Source organism: Bos indicus x Bos taurus, chromosome 4 (assembly GCF_003369695.1).
Source record: "Bos indicus x Bos taurus breed Angus x Brahman F1 hybrid chromosome 4, Bos_hybrid_MaternalHap_v2.0, whole genome shotgun sequence".
Taxonomy (NCBI): Eukaryota; Metazoa; Chordata; class Mammalia; order Artiodactyla; family Bovidae; genus Bos; species Bos indicus x Bos taurus.
Window position 1 is genome coordinate 78,752,188 of NC_040079.1, and position 16,427 is coordinate 78,768,614.

Here is a 16,427-nt window from a genome sequence, read left to right on the forward strand (position 1 = left end):
TTGTACAACTCAAGGTATTCAGGATGACAATATTTGAATACTTTTTCTGTCTGTGTGTGTGTGTGTTTGCAGGTAGCAAGGCTCATATTCCTTTTGTGTTCAAAAATTGTCTCATGGGACTCATGCTTATGCAACTCTAATCATGCAGCATGGAACTGTTTCCAGTATACTTCCAAGAAAGTATTTGGGATTTCCCAAAGCTTACTGTTAACTTGGGTGGACCTCTAGTTTGGACCAGCCAAAGGGGAGGGTAACTAATGTGAGTGCTCCTCATTTACTAACGTGCCTGAGAAGTCACTTGTCCAGTGACAGGCATCTTGAGTCACAGGCACCCTGTTTGAAGGGGTGTACGATGATAACATCAAGATATTCTTACTGATGAAAATAAAGGATCTGTAAACTTGACAGTTGTCAAGTATATATGCTGTGTTGCATTAGACATTGTTTATATTAATAGATATCGAACTGCAGTTTTTAGAAGAATAATTTGTCCCAGTTTTCTAGGTGGTGGCCTCAGAAAGTCTATAAAGTAAGTTTTGATAAAACCTAGTCAGGGAGTTTTCTGTTTGGTAATCTGCATAGGGAAAAAAATATCAAGAATTTATTTCCATTATTTGGCACACATACTCAGCAATGTCAGAGATGATACTCTGAGTAGAAACAAGTGCCTTACGCTTATTTTATTTTCCAAAGTTAGTTTTCTTGACAGAGCTCTTGGCTCTCAGGGATACAAGTGAGGATTAAATAGAAACTGCCAAGTATTAGAAGGTCTAGGTAAACACGTATACTTTGCCACAGTGAAAAACAAATGGGTGTGGCTGCTGAGAACCTAATTATAGAATTGTCATGTGTTGCACGTCAGTGTACTCGGCATTACGTTAATGATTTAGTGTGAATGAAGAAGTAATACAAGATATTGTATAACCTGTCATAATTTTTATAACGCTATATTTTTTAACATGTATTTTTAGTGTTTTACAAGTATATAAGCCATATGTATTATTACAAGGGTATAACATCTTATTGACATGTAGCTTCATCTTTCCATCTGGTGTCCTTACTTTTTACAAGGAAATATTCTTTGACTCAGTGGGTAGGCCTTTGTCTTCGTGTTGTGTACTCATGATCTGAGAGTTTGTTGTTTTTTTTTTTTCCCTAGCACTTACAGATTTACATGTATTTTGAGGTAATATTATTTATACTTAACATTGAGGACTATTTGATTTTCTTTTTTAAATCTCTGCCACTAAACTGTAAACTCAGTAAGGTCTGTTTTTGTCCAGTATTCTATCTCCATTACCTGATACATGGTCATCACACAATATGCCCTTATATTAATAAACCAAACTCCAGAAGCTAGAGGAAAAAATTAGAAAAAATTTGTCTTATTGCAAAATACAGCTCTTGGTCCACAATACTTGCTTTGGCACCACCAGAACCTGCAGAAAGATCAAAGCGGAAATTACTTATGGTGAGTAAGTTGCTCTGAGCTGAGCCCAGCAAGAGGAGCTATTTGAATAATTAAGGGGTGCTTGTCAGGGACAGTAGATTAAAGTTCATTTCCCCGTATCCTCCTGGATGGACGTCCCACTTCCCACCAAGTATATTTGCCCAGACCCCTTGTCCTGTGCACAGTACTTGGAGTCACTTTGGCTCTCTGTTATTTCATTACTAATAGTTCCGATCTTAAGATGGCAAAAATGGAGCCACTTTTCAAGAATGAAGGAAGTCATGAAACTCATTATTCTCCTTGGTAGTTACAAGGCATCTTGATTTCTGAATTCTTGACTGGAGATAGAAGGTGCTGCCAAGCTGCCCAGTAAGACCATCTAACCATCAATCTATGAAAAATTTGTGATCTTTTAAAACAACCGGAGTTTTTCACAGTGCCCATTTTTCTTTTTTGTCTTGTCGAAATATAAATGTGCATTATTTTTACAGGCTAATAGAACTATAGCAGTTTTATGCTATAAATGTTAATATGAGTAATCAGAACACATCTTAAATAAGAACAGCTCATTATTTCAAAGGGACAGTTAGTAAACTCTTGTCATGGCCTGTTTTAAGTCAGATTTTATTATAGTAAATTGAGCTTTAATATATGTGGAACTAAAAACATAAAATAGTAGGAGATTATCAACAATGCAGTAATACATTATTTTAAAATACAGATAAACTATCATCTCTGTGTATTCTAGTATCAACATCACATACGTATACTTGTCTATAACATTTTGATTACTAATTCAGCGAATGGCTTTCCAATTCCATCTCCACAAATCATATACTTACTGAGCTCCCTTTGTGGGTAAGACCCCATTCTAAATGGCTAAAGAACACTTTGAGAGGACACATCAATTAAAGTTGCAAAAGTTGGTGCTTCTGTAATGAACCCCGATGTATTTGCTAAATTATCTTGAACTGTGTCGCTCTAGTATTAGAAAACACTGCAGTCATGCTCCCCACATTCAGGTGACCTTAGAATTTATGCATAGCCTACTAGTGGACTTATGTTCTAAGATACAAGATGTGACTGTTCCTACCTCCTTACTATGCTTTTTCTGATGTGAATAACATTCGCTTCATCCATGCACCTTTCAGATTTCTGTTACACTCCTCACCTCACTCTCCAATAAGCCCTCCTCTTAACCACTCAGGTTCACCTTAATCCTTCTGTACCTGCACTATATGTAACAGTATTGATTCTACTGCATAATTGGACACAAAAGAATTGCATAGTATGATACCACTACATTTTTATAACACAACATATTTTGCATTATTGGCAGAGAGAGTTGAATGAGTGGCTGAAACCAGAAATAAAATACGAATGTTGATTCATAGAGCCAGTAAAATGTAGAGTACAGGAGCATGTGTAGTGATTTTCTGTGTATAACTTAAGGCGAGTTGAAAAGGAACAATACTGAATTCAGCCTTTGGCCAGCCAAAAGGAAGGCTTTCTACAATAACTCCTCAACAAAAAAGAAATGTCTAGAAAATAAACACAGTGGTACATCAAAAAAATGTAATAAAGAGTTTTTAGAGACAAATTCGTGGCTTGCAGTGAGTTTGGGTGCTTATGGAATTTTGTGGCTGGAGAAGTATAAACATTTTCATTTCAGAGAGTTGTGTAAGATTCAGATTTAAATTGGTCAAACTACATCATTACACAGAAATGTAAAAACTTGCAGTAATCTGTAGTACTTCATGCATCAAAATGTTTTGCTCTTTGATTTAGATGATCTTTATTGATAATGTTAACTATTAGCATATTGCTTATTTTTCAGCTATTTGAATGATTTGGACAGAATTGCACAACCAAATTATATTCCAACTCAACAAGATGTTCTCAGAACTCGAGTGAAAACCACAGGAATTGTTGAGACCCATTTTACTTTCAAAGATCTTCATTTTAAGTGAGTAGCTTCAAGGCAGATAATATATGAATTCAGATATATAATACAGAATAAAATGTTTAAGGGAAAAGGTATAAAAAAGTTTATAATTTTTTAGAGTTGGAAATTACAAAAAATGTTTTTCAGATCCAAAGGGGGATATTTTTATTTAAGAAAAAGTAACCATTCAGATTTCTTTTGCCTGTATTTTTCACAGTGGCTTAAATAAAAATAGATTTTGGTTTTTATTTTTAAATAGAAACTACTGCTCTAATAATGTATATTTTGGAAAAGTGTTGCCATCTATTTCTAGGTTTTACTGATAGAATATATGCTGATTTATGGAAATGTTTTTAAAAGCTACCTTTTTAAAATTTTTCACCAAGATTTTTACGCACACTTACGTTTCTACTATTTCATGATTAAAAATGTTCATTTAACTTACAGTGTACTATAACTTATTGAGGTCTGAACAGAGAAGCATTGATTGGTAGCCTATAGAATGAAAGGGATCCTGAAGTTCATTTTGTCTTGTTTGCTCATTTTATAATGAACCAATTTCAGGGAACTTCAGTTAAACATTGAAAATTGTTACTTATTGAAAAAAGAAAAATAAAATGTGAGAAAAACTGCTGAATTTTGCTCCAGTTAATTCCAGTGCTCTGAAACAGTATGATAACAAATCAGAATTTCTGAAACTATCTTAAAAAGAGGTTTCTAGTCAGAGATTAAAAACAAATATTTGTCAGCTCACCTCAAAGAAGCTCAGTATTACACATTGTGGGGAGCACAGCTAGATATGCACCTATACCCCTGAGTCTCTCCATAAGTATTTTAAATATAATACATCTGTTACTAGCATTCATCACTACATTATCCCACATTCAGGGATTCATGTAATTGAGTTTTCCAAGAAATTAAAATTTAATTTCAGTTTTTCATGGCAGCTTCCCTCTCAGAAACAAACACTGCCTTGCTTTCTTAAACAGAGATACAGATCATAATGAGTTTATCTGAGCATGTAACTTTTGGTACTATAATATGGTACTGTTTTGTATTTGCTTGTAATTTTTTCCTCCTCTCCCTGCTGGTATTATCTTTTATGTACTGAAATCATTTGCCTTCTTTTAGTTTGCTTACTATTCTGTAGAATATTACATAACCAAACTCAGGAATATTAAAATAGCATTATTTTAAATCATCTGATTTGCCTTACTTGATTACTACTGCTGGATTTATTTAAAAATTATGAAATGATTTTAAATGTAAGGAAATTCAGTGCTTGACTTGTAAGGTTTATTGCGTTTTTTTTTTTTAAATCCTAGTTCACCTTAAATTCTGATTTAAAAAAAAAATTTTTTTAATCTTGCTTTACGATCATATTTGGTAGCAATCTTAAAGTATGTTCAGATCATCACTTTATTCTAACCATGAAATTTGAGGAAAAAGTACATGGGGTTTAGGTTACCAAATAAGGATTCTGGACTTGCCCTTGCTAGGTAAAGGCAAACGTGTTTAAGATTCTTAGTAGATTGTTCCAATCTTGCCCAGTGTCAGAGGTTTATACATAAAATGGGTTATTATCTGTGAAAGGAAAACATAGAGGCCTCAGCTCTGTAAATGATGGGAAATGGCAAAGGTAAATATTACACGAGTTGTTTGGTGCTTCAGGCAATCTGTGTCAAATTCAGTCACGTTCTTGGATCGATGCACTATAAACATTTACTTCCAGACCATACTCATCACTGCCAGCCTAGATTTCCCGAAGTGGTCATTTCAGCATCAGGTAGGTTGTCTGTTATCATGATCCTTCCAGGAAGTCCACTTTCCTTGCTCTGTTTAGTCTTCTTGGGTGACGTAAAGTTTCACAGGATGTTTTCAGTTACTGTTTTCACTTGCTGACTTAAACATAGGTCTGTCAGGAACCTCAAATAAACTTTGTCTTATTTTGGATTTGAATTGTTAAATTACTATCATTGCTAACATATGGTTCCAAGTATGCTTTTTATATATTTGAGAGTCTCAGAAAAATGAAGACAAAAATGTGCTTAGAACAATTCTACTGGAAACTCCTGAGTGTGTTTTATTATTTTGTGTGTTGTGTGGTATAAATTCATTGTCCAGGTTTTTAACTGCTGATATAAAATTTTAGTTTCACTTGTTTTGTGGTATGGGAATTACCAAATTTAGAATGAGGCAACAAAGCATTATAATTTAGGAATATATACTATCACCTCTGTGACCAGGCATTTATGGACAGTGTCTATGAGGATTATTTTGCTTTAAAGAATCAACAGTCTTATTGGTATTTTGTTATATTTTTGTTGAAAATCGAATTTTCCAATAGAAGGGATACTTTATGATTGTAATGTTTCTGTTCCTTTTCTTTAGTAATGTAAATGTGCAGTTGGTTTTGGGGTGGAAAGTCATTTATGGGGTAGTATTCATGTATAGTCAATTAGCATTGCCCCAGTCTTGGTCACAGTGACAGCAGGTAACAGTCTTGAGAGTAAGTCAGCACAGTTCAGGATCTTCAGTACATTCCCTTCCCTCTTCCCTCCCTCCCCCTGCTCCTCTAAAGAAAGAAATCTAAGAAAGCTCAATTTCACTCCCTGTTTAATACTAGTCAACAGTCTCTTCATATGAAGGAGAACATATTATAATCATTTTTTGTTTTGGGTTAAATAGAAATTCAGAATTTGAAGATAATTTTAATATACATATGAAACAATGAATAATGCTCTGTGTACAGTCTGATCCTTCATTGTATTAGTTCTTAGTCATTTTTGCTCGAGTTAGGCCAGTGATTCTCAAAGTCCAGTCTGCAAATCAGCACCATCAACATCACACATAACGTTTGAGAAGCACTGGCTTAAAGGTTCTTTGTTTATGCTAGGCTTCACTGGTGGCTCAGATGGTAAAGAATCCACCTGCAATGCAGGGAATCCAGGTTTGATCCCTGGGTTGGGAAGATCCTCCGAGGAACGGAATGTCTACCCACTTCAGTATTCTTGCCTGGAGAATCCCATGGACAGAGAAGCCTGACAGGCTATATAGTCCATAGAGTCACTTATGATCAATAATGAATGACCCTCATTCATTCATAAGTTAAATTGAAGAGATTGTTTCTGTATTCATACTACTTATCAACTTAAAGCTCTTTTATATTTAACATTCCCAGAACATAACTGGAAGGTCTGTATCTTTAACATGGTAAAATTAGTCTATTATTGATCCATTTTGAGGTTAATTTTGTATATGATATTAGAGAATGCTCTAATTTCACTCTTTTTACATGTAGCTGTCCAGTTTTCCCAGCACCACTTTCTCCATTGTATTTTCTTGCCTCCCTTGTCTTAGATTAACTGACTGTAGGTGTGTGTTTATTGCTGGGCTTTCTGACCTAGTCCCTTGATCTGTATTTCTGTTCTTGTCCCAGTATCATGCTATCATGGTATTTTGATTACTGAAGCTTTGTAGTATCGTCTGAAGTCAGGGAGTCTGACTCCTCCAGCCTCATTTTTATTTCTCAAGATTACTTTGGCTATTTGGGGTCTTTTTGTGTTTCCATATAAATTTTAGGTTTTTTTAGCTCTAGTTCTGTGAAAAATAGCATTGGTAAAAACTAGTCTATTACTGCTTAAAAGTGTTTTAAAATGCTCTGTAGACACAGTCCATTATTTCATTCAAGAAGTACTTATGCAGTACATTTGTTTGTCCAGTGGAGGCCAAAACAAAGTCTTTGTCTTTACATCATTGTAGGGTTGGGGTACGAGAGGAAATGAAATACATATTTAGTATTGTGGGGGTGGTGACTGCTATGATGAGAAAAGCAAGATGGCATATACTAGCTAGCTCCCTAAAGCTTCTGTAACAAATTACCACAAATTTGGGGCATAAAACAACAGAAATTTATTCTCTGATAGCACTTGAAGTTAGAAATTAGTTTGTTAGCAGGATTATCCTCTTCCTGAAGGCCAAAAAAGAATCTAATTTTCATCAAAATCATTTTTAATATCTGTATTTCTAACCAACCGTATTTCAAGGTATTTTGGACTTTTTCTATCAAATTATTCAAAATTCTTCCAACCTTTCTCTACTACCCACATCCAAAGCCACATCCACAGGAGTATTTGATTTACTGCATTACCCAAATCTGGGTACTAAACATGTGTCACTTAGGGTTCTTGGAGGAAACAACCTGTTCAGTTCAGTTCTGCTCAACTGTTCAACTCTTTGCAACCCCATGAACCGCAGCATGCCAGGCCTCCCTGTCCATCACCAACTCCCAGAGTCCACCCGAAACCATGTCCATCAAGTCGATCATGCAAACCAACCATCTCATCGTCTGTTGTTCCCTTCTCCTCCCACCCTCAATCTTTCCCAGCATGAGGGTCTTTTCCAGTGAGTCAGCTCTTCCCATCAGGTGGCCAAAGGATTGGAGCTTTAGCTTCAACATCAGTCCTTCCAATGAACACCCAGGACTGGTCTCCTTTAGGATGGACTGTTTGGATCTCCTTGCAGTCCAAGGGACTCTCAAGAGTCTTCTCCAACACCACAGTTCAAAAGCATCAATTCTTAGCGGCACTCAGCTTTGTTTATAGTCCAACTCTCACATCCATACATGACTACTGGAAAAACCATAGCCTTGACTAGACGGACCTTTGTTGACAAAGTAATGTCGCTGCTTTTTAATATGTCGTCTAGGTTAGTCATAACATTCCTTCCAAGGAGTAAGTGTCTTTTAATTTCATGGCTGCAGTCACCATCTGCAGTGATTCTGGAGCCCAGAAAAATAAAGTCAGCCACTGTTTCCCCATCTATCTGCCATGAAGTGATGGGACCGAATGCCATGATCTTAGTTTTCTGAATGTTGAGCTTTAAGCCAACTTTTTCACTCTCCTTTTTCACTTTCATCAAGAGGCTCTTTAGTTCCTCTTCACTTTCTGCCATAAGGGTGGTGTCATCTGCACGTCTGAGGTTATTGATATTTCTCCTGGCAATCTTGATTCCAGCTTGTGCTGCCTCCAGCCCAGCATTTCTCATGATGTACTCTGCATATAAGTTAAATAAGCAGGGTGACAATATACAGCCTTGACGTACTCCTTTTCCTATTTGGAACCAGTCTGTTGTTCCATGTTGTTCTAACTGTTGCTTCCTGACCTGCATACAGGTTTCTCAAGAGGCAGGTCAGGTGGTCTGGTATGCCTATCTCTTTCAGAATTTTCCTCAGTTTATTGTGATCCACACAGTCAAAGGCTTTAGCATAGTCAGTAAAGCTGGAAAGGATGTTTTTCTGGAACTCTCTTGCTTTTTCGATGATCCAGCGGATGTTGGCAATTTGGTCTCTGGTTCCTCTGCCTTTTCTAAAACCAGCTTGCACATCTGGAAGTTCACGGTTCATGTATTGCTGAAGCCTGGCTTGGACAATTTAAGCATTACTTTACTAGCATGTGAGATGAGTGCAATTGTGCGGTAGTTTGAGCATTCCTCAGCATTGCCTTTCTTTGGGATTGGAATGAAAACTGACCTTCTCCAGTCCTGTGGCCACTGCTGACTTTTCCATATTTGCTGGCATATTGAGTGCATCACTTTCACAGCGTCATCTTTCAGGGTAGAAATAGCTCAACTGGAATTCCATCACCTCCACCAGCTTTGTTTGTAGTGATGCTTCCTAAGGCCCACTTGACTTCACCTTCCAGGATGTCTGGCTCTAGGTGAGTGATCACACCATCGTGATTATTTGGGTCATGAAGATCTTTTTTGTACAGTTCTTCTGTGTATTCTTGCCACCTCTTCTTAGTATCTTCTGCTTCTGTTAGGTCCCTACCATTTCTGTCCTTTATTGAGCCCATCTTTGCATGAAATGTTCCCTTGGTATCTCTAATTTTCTTGAAGACATCTCTAGTCTTTCCTATTCTGTTGTTTTCCTCTGTTTCTTTACATTGATGGCTGAGGAAGGCTTTCTTACCTCTCCTTGCTGTCAAGGACCTGGCTTACCTGACAGGGGTGTTGGTTTGCAGTGCAGGACAGCAGGCTCAGGTAGATATTCATTTTGCAGTATTGACGCAGAATTTTTTTCTTCTGAGAAACTTCAGCTTTTGCCTTTAAGGCCTTTCAACTCAATAGATGATGTCTGCCCACATTATCAAGGATAAACTCCTTTAGTGAAAATCAACTGATTATAGGTACTAACGATAACAATAAAATACCTTCACAGCAGCACCCAAATTAGTGCTTGATTAAGTGACTGCATATGATAGCCTAGCCAAATTGATAGATAAACCAACCATCAACAGAGGGAAAATGTGGGAGAGGGAGGGTTCAGTTGTTATTTTACATGGAGTGATATATGACCTATGATCAGAGAAGTTAGCTAAAATATATTATTTTTTTGGTAACGTAGTCTTCAAATTGTGTTCGTTGGCAGTTTAGCAGATGGGTAATCATTTTAATTTCTTTTATTTTGTTTGATCTTCATTCCCAGCTGTCCTTTTTGCATCTTACCCATTTTAATTTAGTGTGTAGTAGAATCATTTTGTTATATAGCATACTTAAACTTAATGAACAATTTACTAGGTAGACTAATAGAATACCACTTAAATGATGATAAAACTAACTACTATTGTTACTTTTATATTGAGTACAAATCTGATGCACTTGGATTTGGTTTATAGGCCAATGCTACTCTACTGGGAAAATTCGTTTTGCCTGAGAATTAAATAGGGACTATTTTAATTAGTGCAGTATCTAGATAAATGGAGTCTTTTAAAGTGGACCAGTTTGCATAGTGTTTCCATTATGTAAGCGGCTATTTCTAGATTGCATAACAATCTATGTGAATTTCAACTTTTGCTTAACTTATGCTCTTAGAGGAGAAAGCAGAAAGCATCATCATCTTTCTATTGTTTGTGTTACCACCTTGTGCAGCAACTTAGAATGGTCTCCTATTGCATATCATGGAAAAACGTAGTTTTTTCACTCCTAGTATTCACACTATTCAGTAGGCCACCCATTTATCTCATCTCTCTTTTTTTCTGTACCTTGGTTTTATTTTTTGACTTAGGCAGGCTGTTTGCCCCTGTTTAAATATGACACTTTTCTTACCTCTAATGCTTTCTCCTTTACATTTAAGTCCTGCTATATTGCTTCAGAGAGAAACATTTTGTAGTTGGACGAGGGGACCGTGTTCTCTGCCTCTAATGTTCTGTGACTGGTGAATTGAATATATTCTATTCTCTCTGCATTCTCTAGATGTTCCCTGTGACTTCTCGGTTTACACATAGTTCAGCCCCTTCATTTGTGTGTTTTAATGTTCTTGTTCTAATGTGGTCTCATATGTTAATGAATTTGGGTATTTTTTTTTAAGCTATTTTGGGTTTTTTGTGTTTTATTGTGAGACACCGTCCCTTCTAGCAGACTTTTTCTCCCTTAAAGTCCTTTTCTCCTTACCTTCCATCCCACATTCTCCATGCGATTTGGAGCTTTTTTGTTGATTTTTTTTAATAGAACTCCTTGGTGTGTCTGAGCATTCAGGGTGATGTCAAACTCATTTCTCCTCTTACAGAATGTTTGATGTGGGAGGACAGAGATCTGAGCGGAAGAAATGGATTCATTGCTTCGAAGGAGTGACTGCCATCATCTTCTGTGTGGCGCTGAGTGACTATGACCTGGTTCTAGCTGAAGATGAAGAAATGGCAAGTAGAACCTCTTTTAAAGATTGAACATGGAATAGGAAGAGTTGGAGTTGTTGCCAAGAATTTTTCTAAGAAAAAGTCTTGAGAAATTCTTGCTAATGCCTGATTAATGTGAAAGTTCAGGCACTTTCTCTTAACTTTTCTATTTAGTACATTTCCCTCTTAGTATGCAAAGAAGCATACTTTTTATGATGGATCCTCATAAAAAGGAGAAGACAAAGAGTTGAACCCTAGATGCTTAACTAGGCATTTCTGAGATCTGGTATCTACATACTGAATAAAAATAAAGTTAGCTCCATTATAGTCCAAGGCTTATATATCCTACTTCTGCCAGCTTAGTAATCCCTGAGCTATATTGTACTTCGCTGCTGTCATATAATTGTCACATGTGTTTCACTGTACCATTAATCTAGGGGAAATATTTTTAAATAGAGCTATAAATGTCAGTTTCTTTTTTTTTAGGATAAGGTATATACAGTTACCATTCAGTAGGTGTAACATACAACATTCATTTCTGTCCTTCTGGCGCTCTATAATATATCAGTGCCCTTTTTGAAACCACAAATACCAGAAGAGCAGGAAACAGGAATTGGAGGTTTCCTTCCCTCATACACTATTATATAGGGTATTGGTCTAATTGTATTTCAGCTTTTTCAGTTTATTAATCTTTAAAAACCTCTACTTACCTTTTAATGGAAACTTCAGTTCACTCTGTAATGATGAGGTCTCCTCTGAGATGTCTGCTCTTGGCATTTATAGATCACAAGCTCCTGCAGTAGAGTGACACACCACGGGCACTCAGCAAGTGCTGGATGGACGCAGAAGGGTGATCAGTGATGCAGATATTCATCTCGCCTAAAATCATCACGTGTGCTTGTTCTTAAATGGCAGGTGTATTTTTCTGATAGGTTATGTATTTTTCAGCTGGCTAAGCTCTATTGTACTGCCACACTTTTTTCCCAGACACTCATTATTTTTTAAAAGTAATATTTCTCAGAATCTTTGCCCTTATGACACACTGGCTGTGTTTTCTATTACAGAACCGAATGCATGAAAGCATGAAGTTATTCGACAGCATATGTAACAACAAATGGTTTACAGATACATCTATTATACTTTTTCTGAACAAGAAGGATCTCTTTGAAGAAAAAATCAAGAAGAGCCCTCTCACTATATGCTATCCAGAATATGCAGGTATTTTACTTTCTCTGTCAACTCATACATTTTTAAGTGAAAGTTCCCCTAAGCCAAGATTTCAGTTGTTGATTTGAATCTCTTGGCTTAGTAGTTCTTAACCTGTAAAAGCAAAATTACTTAGCAAACTGCATTCAAGCCCAGCTTGCTTGGGCTAGCTCCTTGAGGTGTGGAGGATTAAAAATAACATTCATTTTTTGGGAAAGCTGTTAGATAATTTTCTGTGGTGACCCCAAGTCTTTGTAAACGTAAGATCCTGATTTGTTCATGCAGTGAACAGATCTTAGCTATTGTGTGATGTACAATAAATAAGATGTGTCTCTGTTCACTGACTAATCTCTAAGACAGAGGTACTCCTAAGGAAGCAGATAAAACACCACCAGTGCAGCATGTGACCACAGAGGAAAACGAACAGTAAGTAATTGTAAGGGGGAAAGATTAGAAAGGAGTCCTAGGTAGCTAACTGCTCAGGGGAATGGGGGAAGGGTTCACAAGAAACCCAGGCTTTGGTAATGAGACCTTAAAGCTACTTCAGTTTTACTGCTGTGGAAAACGGTCTGCTTTGAGAAAAGGAAAGCTGAGTTGCAGTCCTGGCTTTCCCATAATTTGCTCTTTGATCTTGAATGAGGCAGTTAATTTCCCTGTCTCAGTACTCCATCTGTGAAATCAAAAGTTAGGCAAAAACACTGCTTTAGTTCTTTGGAACACTTCCCTGGCTCCTACTGGAAGTGGGCACAAGGAACACAGATATCCCACCCTCGCCCCCCAGGTCCCCTCCGCAAAGAGTCGAACATGACGTAAAAATAACCCTCGCTCCATCCTAATTATTTTAAGAACTTTTTTCTTATAAACAAAATTTTAGTTTTGTATTGAGTAAATTATACAAATATTTACTTCCTTTCCATGGGCAGTGTTAAAACAACCGTGTGCTATGGATGCTTTTATATCCCACTAACACAGGTGAGAGCACTGGGAGGAATGAAGCAAGAGAGTCCCAGTCCAGACCCAAGTCCACTGCACCCGCTGCATCCAGAACATCAGCAGTCAGAATACATTTCATTATATTCGCACTGGAGGCAAAACAGAGGCTTCTTCAATCAGTGTGACCCTACTGCTCTTTACTACAGCCCTTTTTGTAAATCACAGAGTTATCAGTTCAGTTCAGTTCAGTTGCTCAGTCGTGTCCGACTCTTTGCACCCATGGACTGCAGCATGCCAAGTCTCCCTATCCATCACCAACTCCCGGATTTTACTTAAACTCATGTCCATTGAGTCGGTGAAGGCATCCAACCACCATTAGGGTCTTTTCAAATGAGTCAGTTCTTTGCATCAGGTGGCCAAAGTATGGGAGCTTCAGCTTCAACAACAGTCCTTCCCATGCATATTCAGGACTGATTTCCTTTAGGATGGACTGGTTGGATCTTCTTGCAGTTTAGGGGACTCTCAAAAGTCTTCTCCAACACCACAGTTCAAAAGCATCAATTCTTCAGCACTCAGCTTTCTTTAGAGTCCAACTTTCACATCCATACATGACCACTGAAAAAACCATAGCCTTGACTAGATGGACCTTTGTTGCCAAAGTAATGTCCCTGCTTTTTAATATGCTGTCTAGATTGGTCATAACTTTTCTTCCAAGGAGTAAGCGTCTTTTAATTTCATGGCTGCAGTCACCATCTGCAGTGATTTTGAAGCCCCAAAAAATAAAGTCAGCCACTATTTCCCCATCTATTTCCCATGAAGTGATGGGACCAGATGCTATGATCTTAGTTTTCTGAATGTTGAGCTTTAAAGCCAACTTTTTCACTCTCCTCTTTCACTTTCATCAAGAGGCTCTTTAGTTCCTCTTCACTTTCTGCCATAAGGGTGGTGTCATCTGCATATCTGAAGTTATTGATATTTCTCCCGGCAATCTTGATTCCAGCTTGTGCTTCTTCCAGCCCAGCCTTTCTCATGATGTACTCTGCATACAGGTTAAATAAGCAGGGTGACAATATACAGACTTGACGTACTCCTTTTCCTATTTGGAACCAGTCTGGTGTTCCATGTCCAGTTCTAACTGTTGCTTCCTGACCTGCATACGGATTTCTCAAGAGGCAGGGTAGCCTTTCCCTTCTGCAGGGAATCTTCCCAACCCAGGGATCAAACCCCAGGATTCCCACCTTGCAGGTGGATTCTTTACCAGCTAAGCCACAAGGGAAGCCCACAGAGTTATACTTCAGTTCAAACTAATTTCACAGAATTAACTTGTTTTTAGTTTAATTTTTGAAAGTCTTAGTATCCTAAGTCACCTTACTCAGATATTTTTAGTGCTTTATTGGGGATAGAATTATTAATAGTTCTGATTCCAAGATTGAAGATATCTAGAATCAAGGCAATTCAGTTTTGCCTTTACTTTATCTTTAAGGTCTATTCATTTTCTAAAGTGAAATAAAGGCTTCCCTGCTGGCTCAGCAGTAAAGAATCTGCCTGCAAATCCAGGAGATGTGGGTTTGATCCCTGGGTTGGGAAGATCACCTGGAGAAGAAAGTGGCAAGCCACTCCAGTATTCTCACCGGGGAAATCCCATGGACAGAGGAGCCTGGCAGAATACAGTCCGTGGGGTTGGGGGAGTCAGACAGGACTATGGACTAAACAACAACATTGTAAAGTAGCCCTTTTGTGTTAATGTCAGAGGACCCAAGTAAAAAAGTAAGTGTTAGTCACTCAGCTGTGTCTCTTTTGTGATCCCATGGACTATAGCCCACCAGGCTTCTCTGTCCATGGGATTCTCCAGACGAGAATACTGGAGTGGAGAGCCAGTCCGTTCTCCAGGGGATCTTCCTGACCCAGAGGTTGAACCAGGTCTTCTGCATCACAAGCAGATTCTTTACTGTCTTAGCCACCAGGGAAAGTCCCAGAGAACCCAAATCACTCCTCAAATATTACATACCTGCAGAGATTTTAGAGCCACCAAGAGCATACTTGTTAGCTCTCTTTTTTTTTTTTTTTTGCCAGGCCAGGTATACATTTTTTAAAGTTAGTAATAATCACTGATCTAAGATTCTTTTAGCAAAGAGTATTATAGAATTCTTGATTCACCTGATTCAGATTCTCTGATGCACCTTCAATTCTTAATTCCTGTTCTATACTGTTTGCTATAGAAGAAATGTAGCCTGCAAACTCCTCACTTGGTTTATCTCCTACCTCTCTCTGCTCCTGTCTTCTCTTCTTTTTATCTGTATGGTGGCATTTCACCAAATTGTCTGCAGTCTTATAATCTTCCAGCATTCTATTCTTTCATAGGCATATTTATTCTCAGCATGATACATTCTGTTGTCAACTCTTATTTCTCTGTAGAGACTCAGGCTTGCATTTCCAACTGCTTGCTGAGCATATCTGTGTTTTTTAGCACCTGAGACTCAAATTGAACTCACGCTATTTTTTTTCTTTTCAAATCACCTTTATCTCCCTTTGAATTATATCACCAGCCTCCCATTCTCCAGTCTTGAGCCAGGCTATATCATCTGTAATAAACCTTTAGTCAAGACAGTTCTATTATGTTAGAAACTAATGTCATCTTCCACCACCCCTGCCCTCAGTCATTCTTTGCCAAAACTTAAAATCAGGTTTAATGCAGTACTTACTAGTTCATTCATGTATCTTGTAGTTCTGGGGATTAAGTAATGTAACTAGTTACCTGGAATATATATAGCAGATTGAGGAATGCACACAGGGCAAGCTGTTTTCTCAAAATATATTTTGAATTTAGAGGTTGCATTAGCTTCTGTGAGTCAACAGGACATTATTTATTCCTTTATATTTCAGTGTACCAACCTTATTATGATTTAATAAACTAAAACTTAATTTGTAGAGTATATGGCTCTCTGCTATTGATGAGATAAAATGTAAACTTATTTTGACAACCTGGAGAAAATTTCCTAGAAACAATCAACCAAGTTTGAATCATTAAGAAATAGAAAATCTGAATAGACTGATTACTAAAGAGTTCAATCAAAAACCTTCCAGTCAACAAAAGTTCATAACCAGATGGCCTTACTGGTGAATTCTGCAAAACACTCTGAGAAACACTGCCAGTAATTCTTCTCTAACTCTTCCATCACTCGTTTTACCAGGCCAGCATTACCTGTTACCTAAACCAGGC

General features: G+C 37.5%; 1 protein-coding gene across 2 annotated transcripts in view; it reads left to right on the forward strand.

The window, feature by feature from the left end:
* The window catches only part of GNAI1 (G protein subunit alpha i1), a 229,938-nt gene that overhangs the window by 206,299 nt on the left and 7,212 nt on the right, over nt 1-16,427 (forward strand). For both annotated transcript variants that reach the window (XM_027539788.1, XM_027539787.1), the window contains 3 exons: nt 3,288-3,416; nt 10,963-11,092; nt 12,133-12,286. In XM_027539788.1, the coding sequence (XP_027395589.1) occupies nt 3,288-3,416; nt 10,963-11,092; nt 12,133-12,286 (413 nt within the window). The remainder of the gene's footprint in view (nt 1-3,287; nt 3,417-10,962; nt 11,093-12,132; nt 12,287-16,427) is intronic.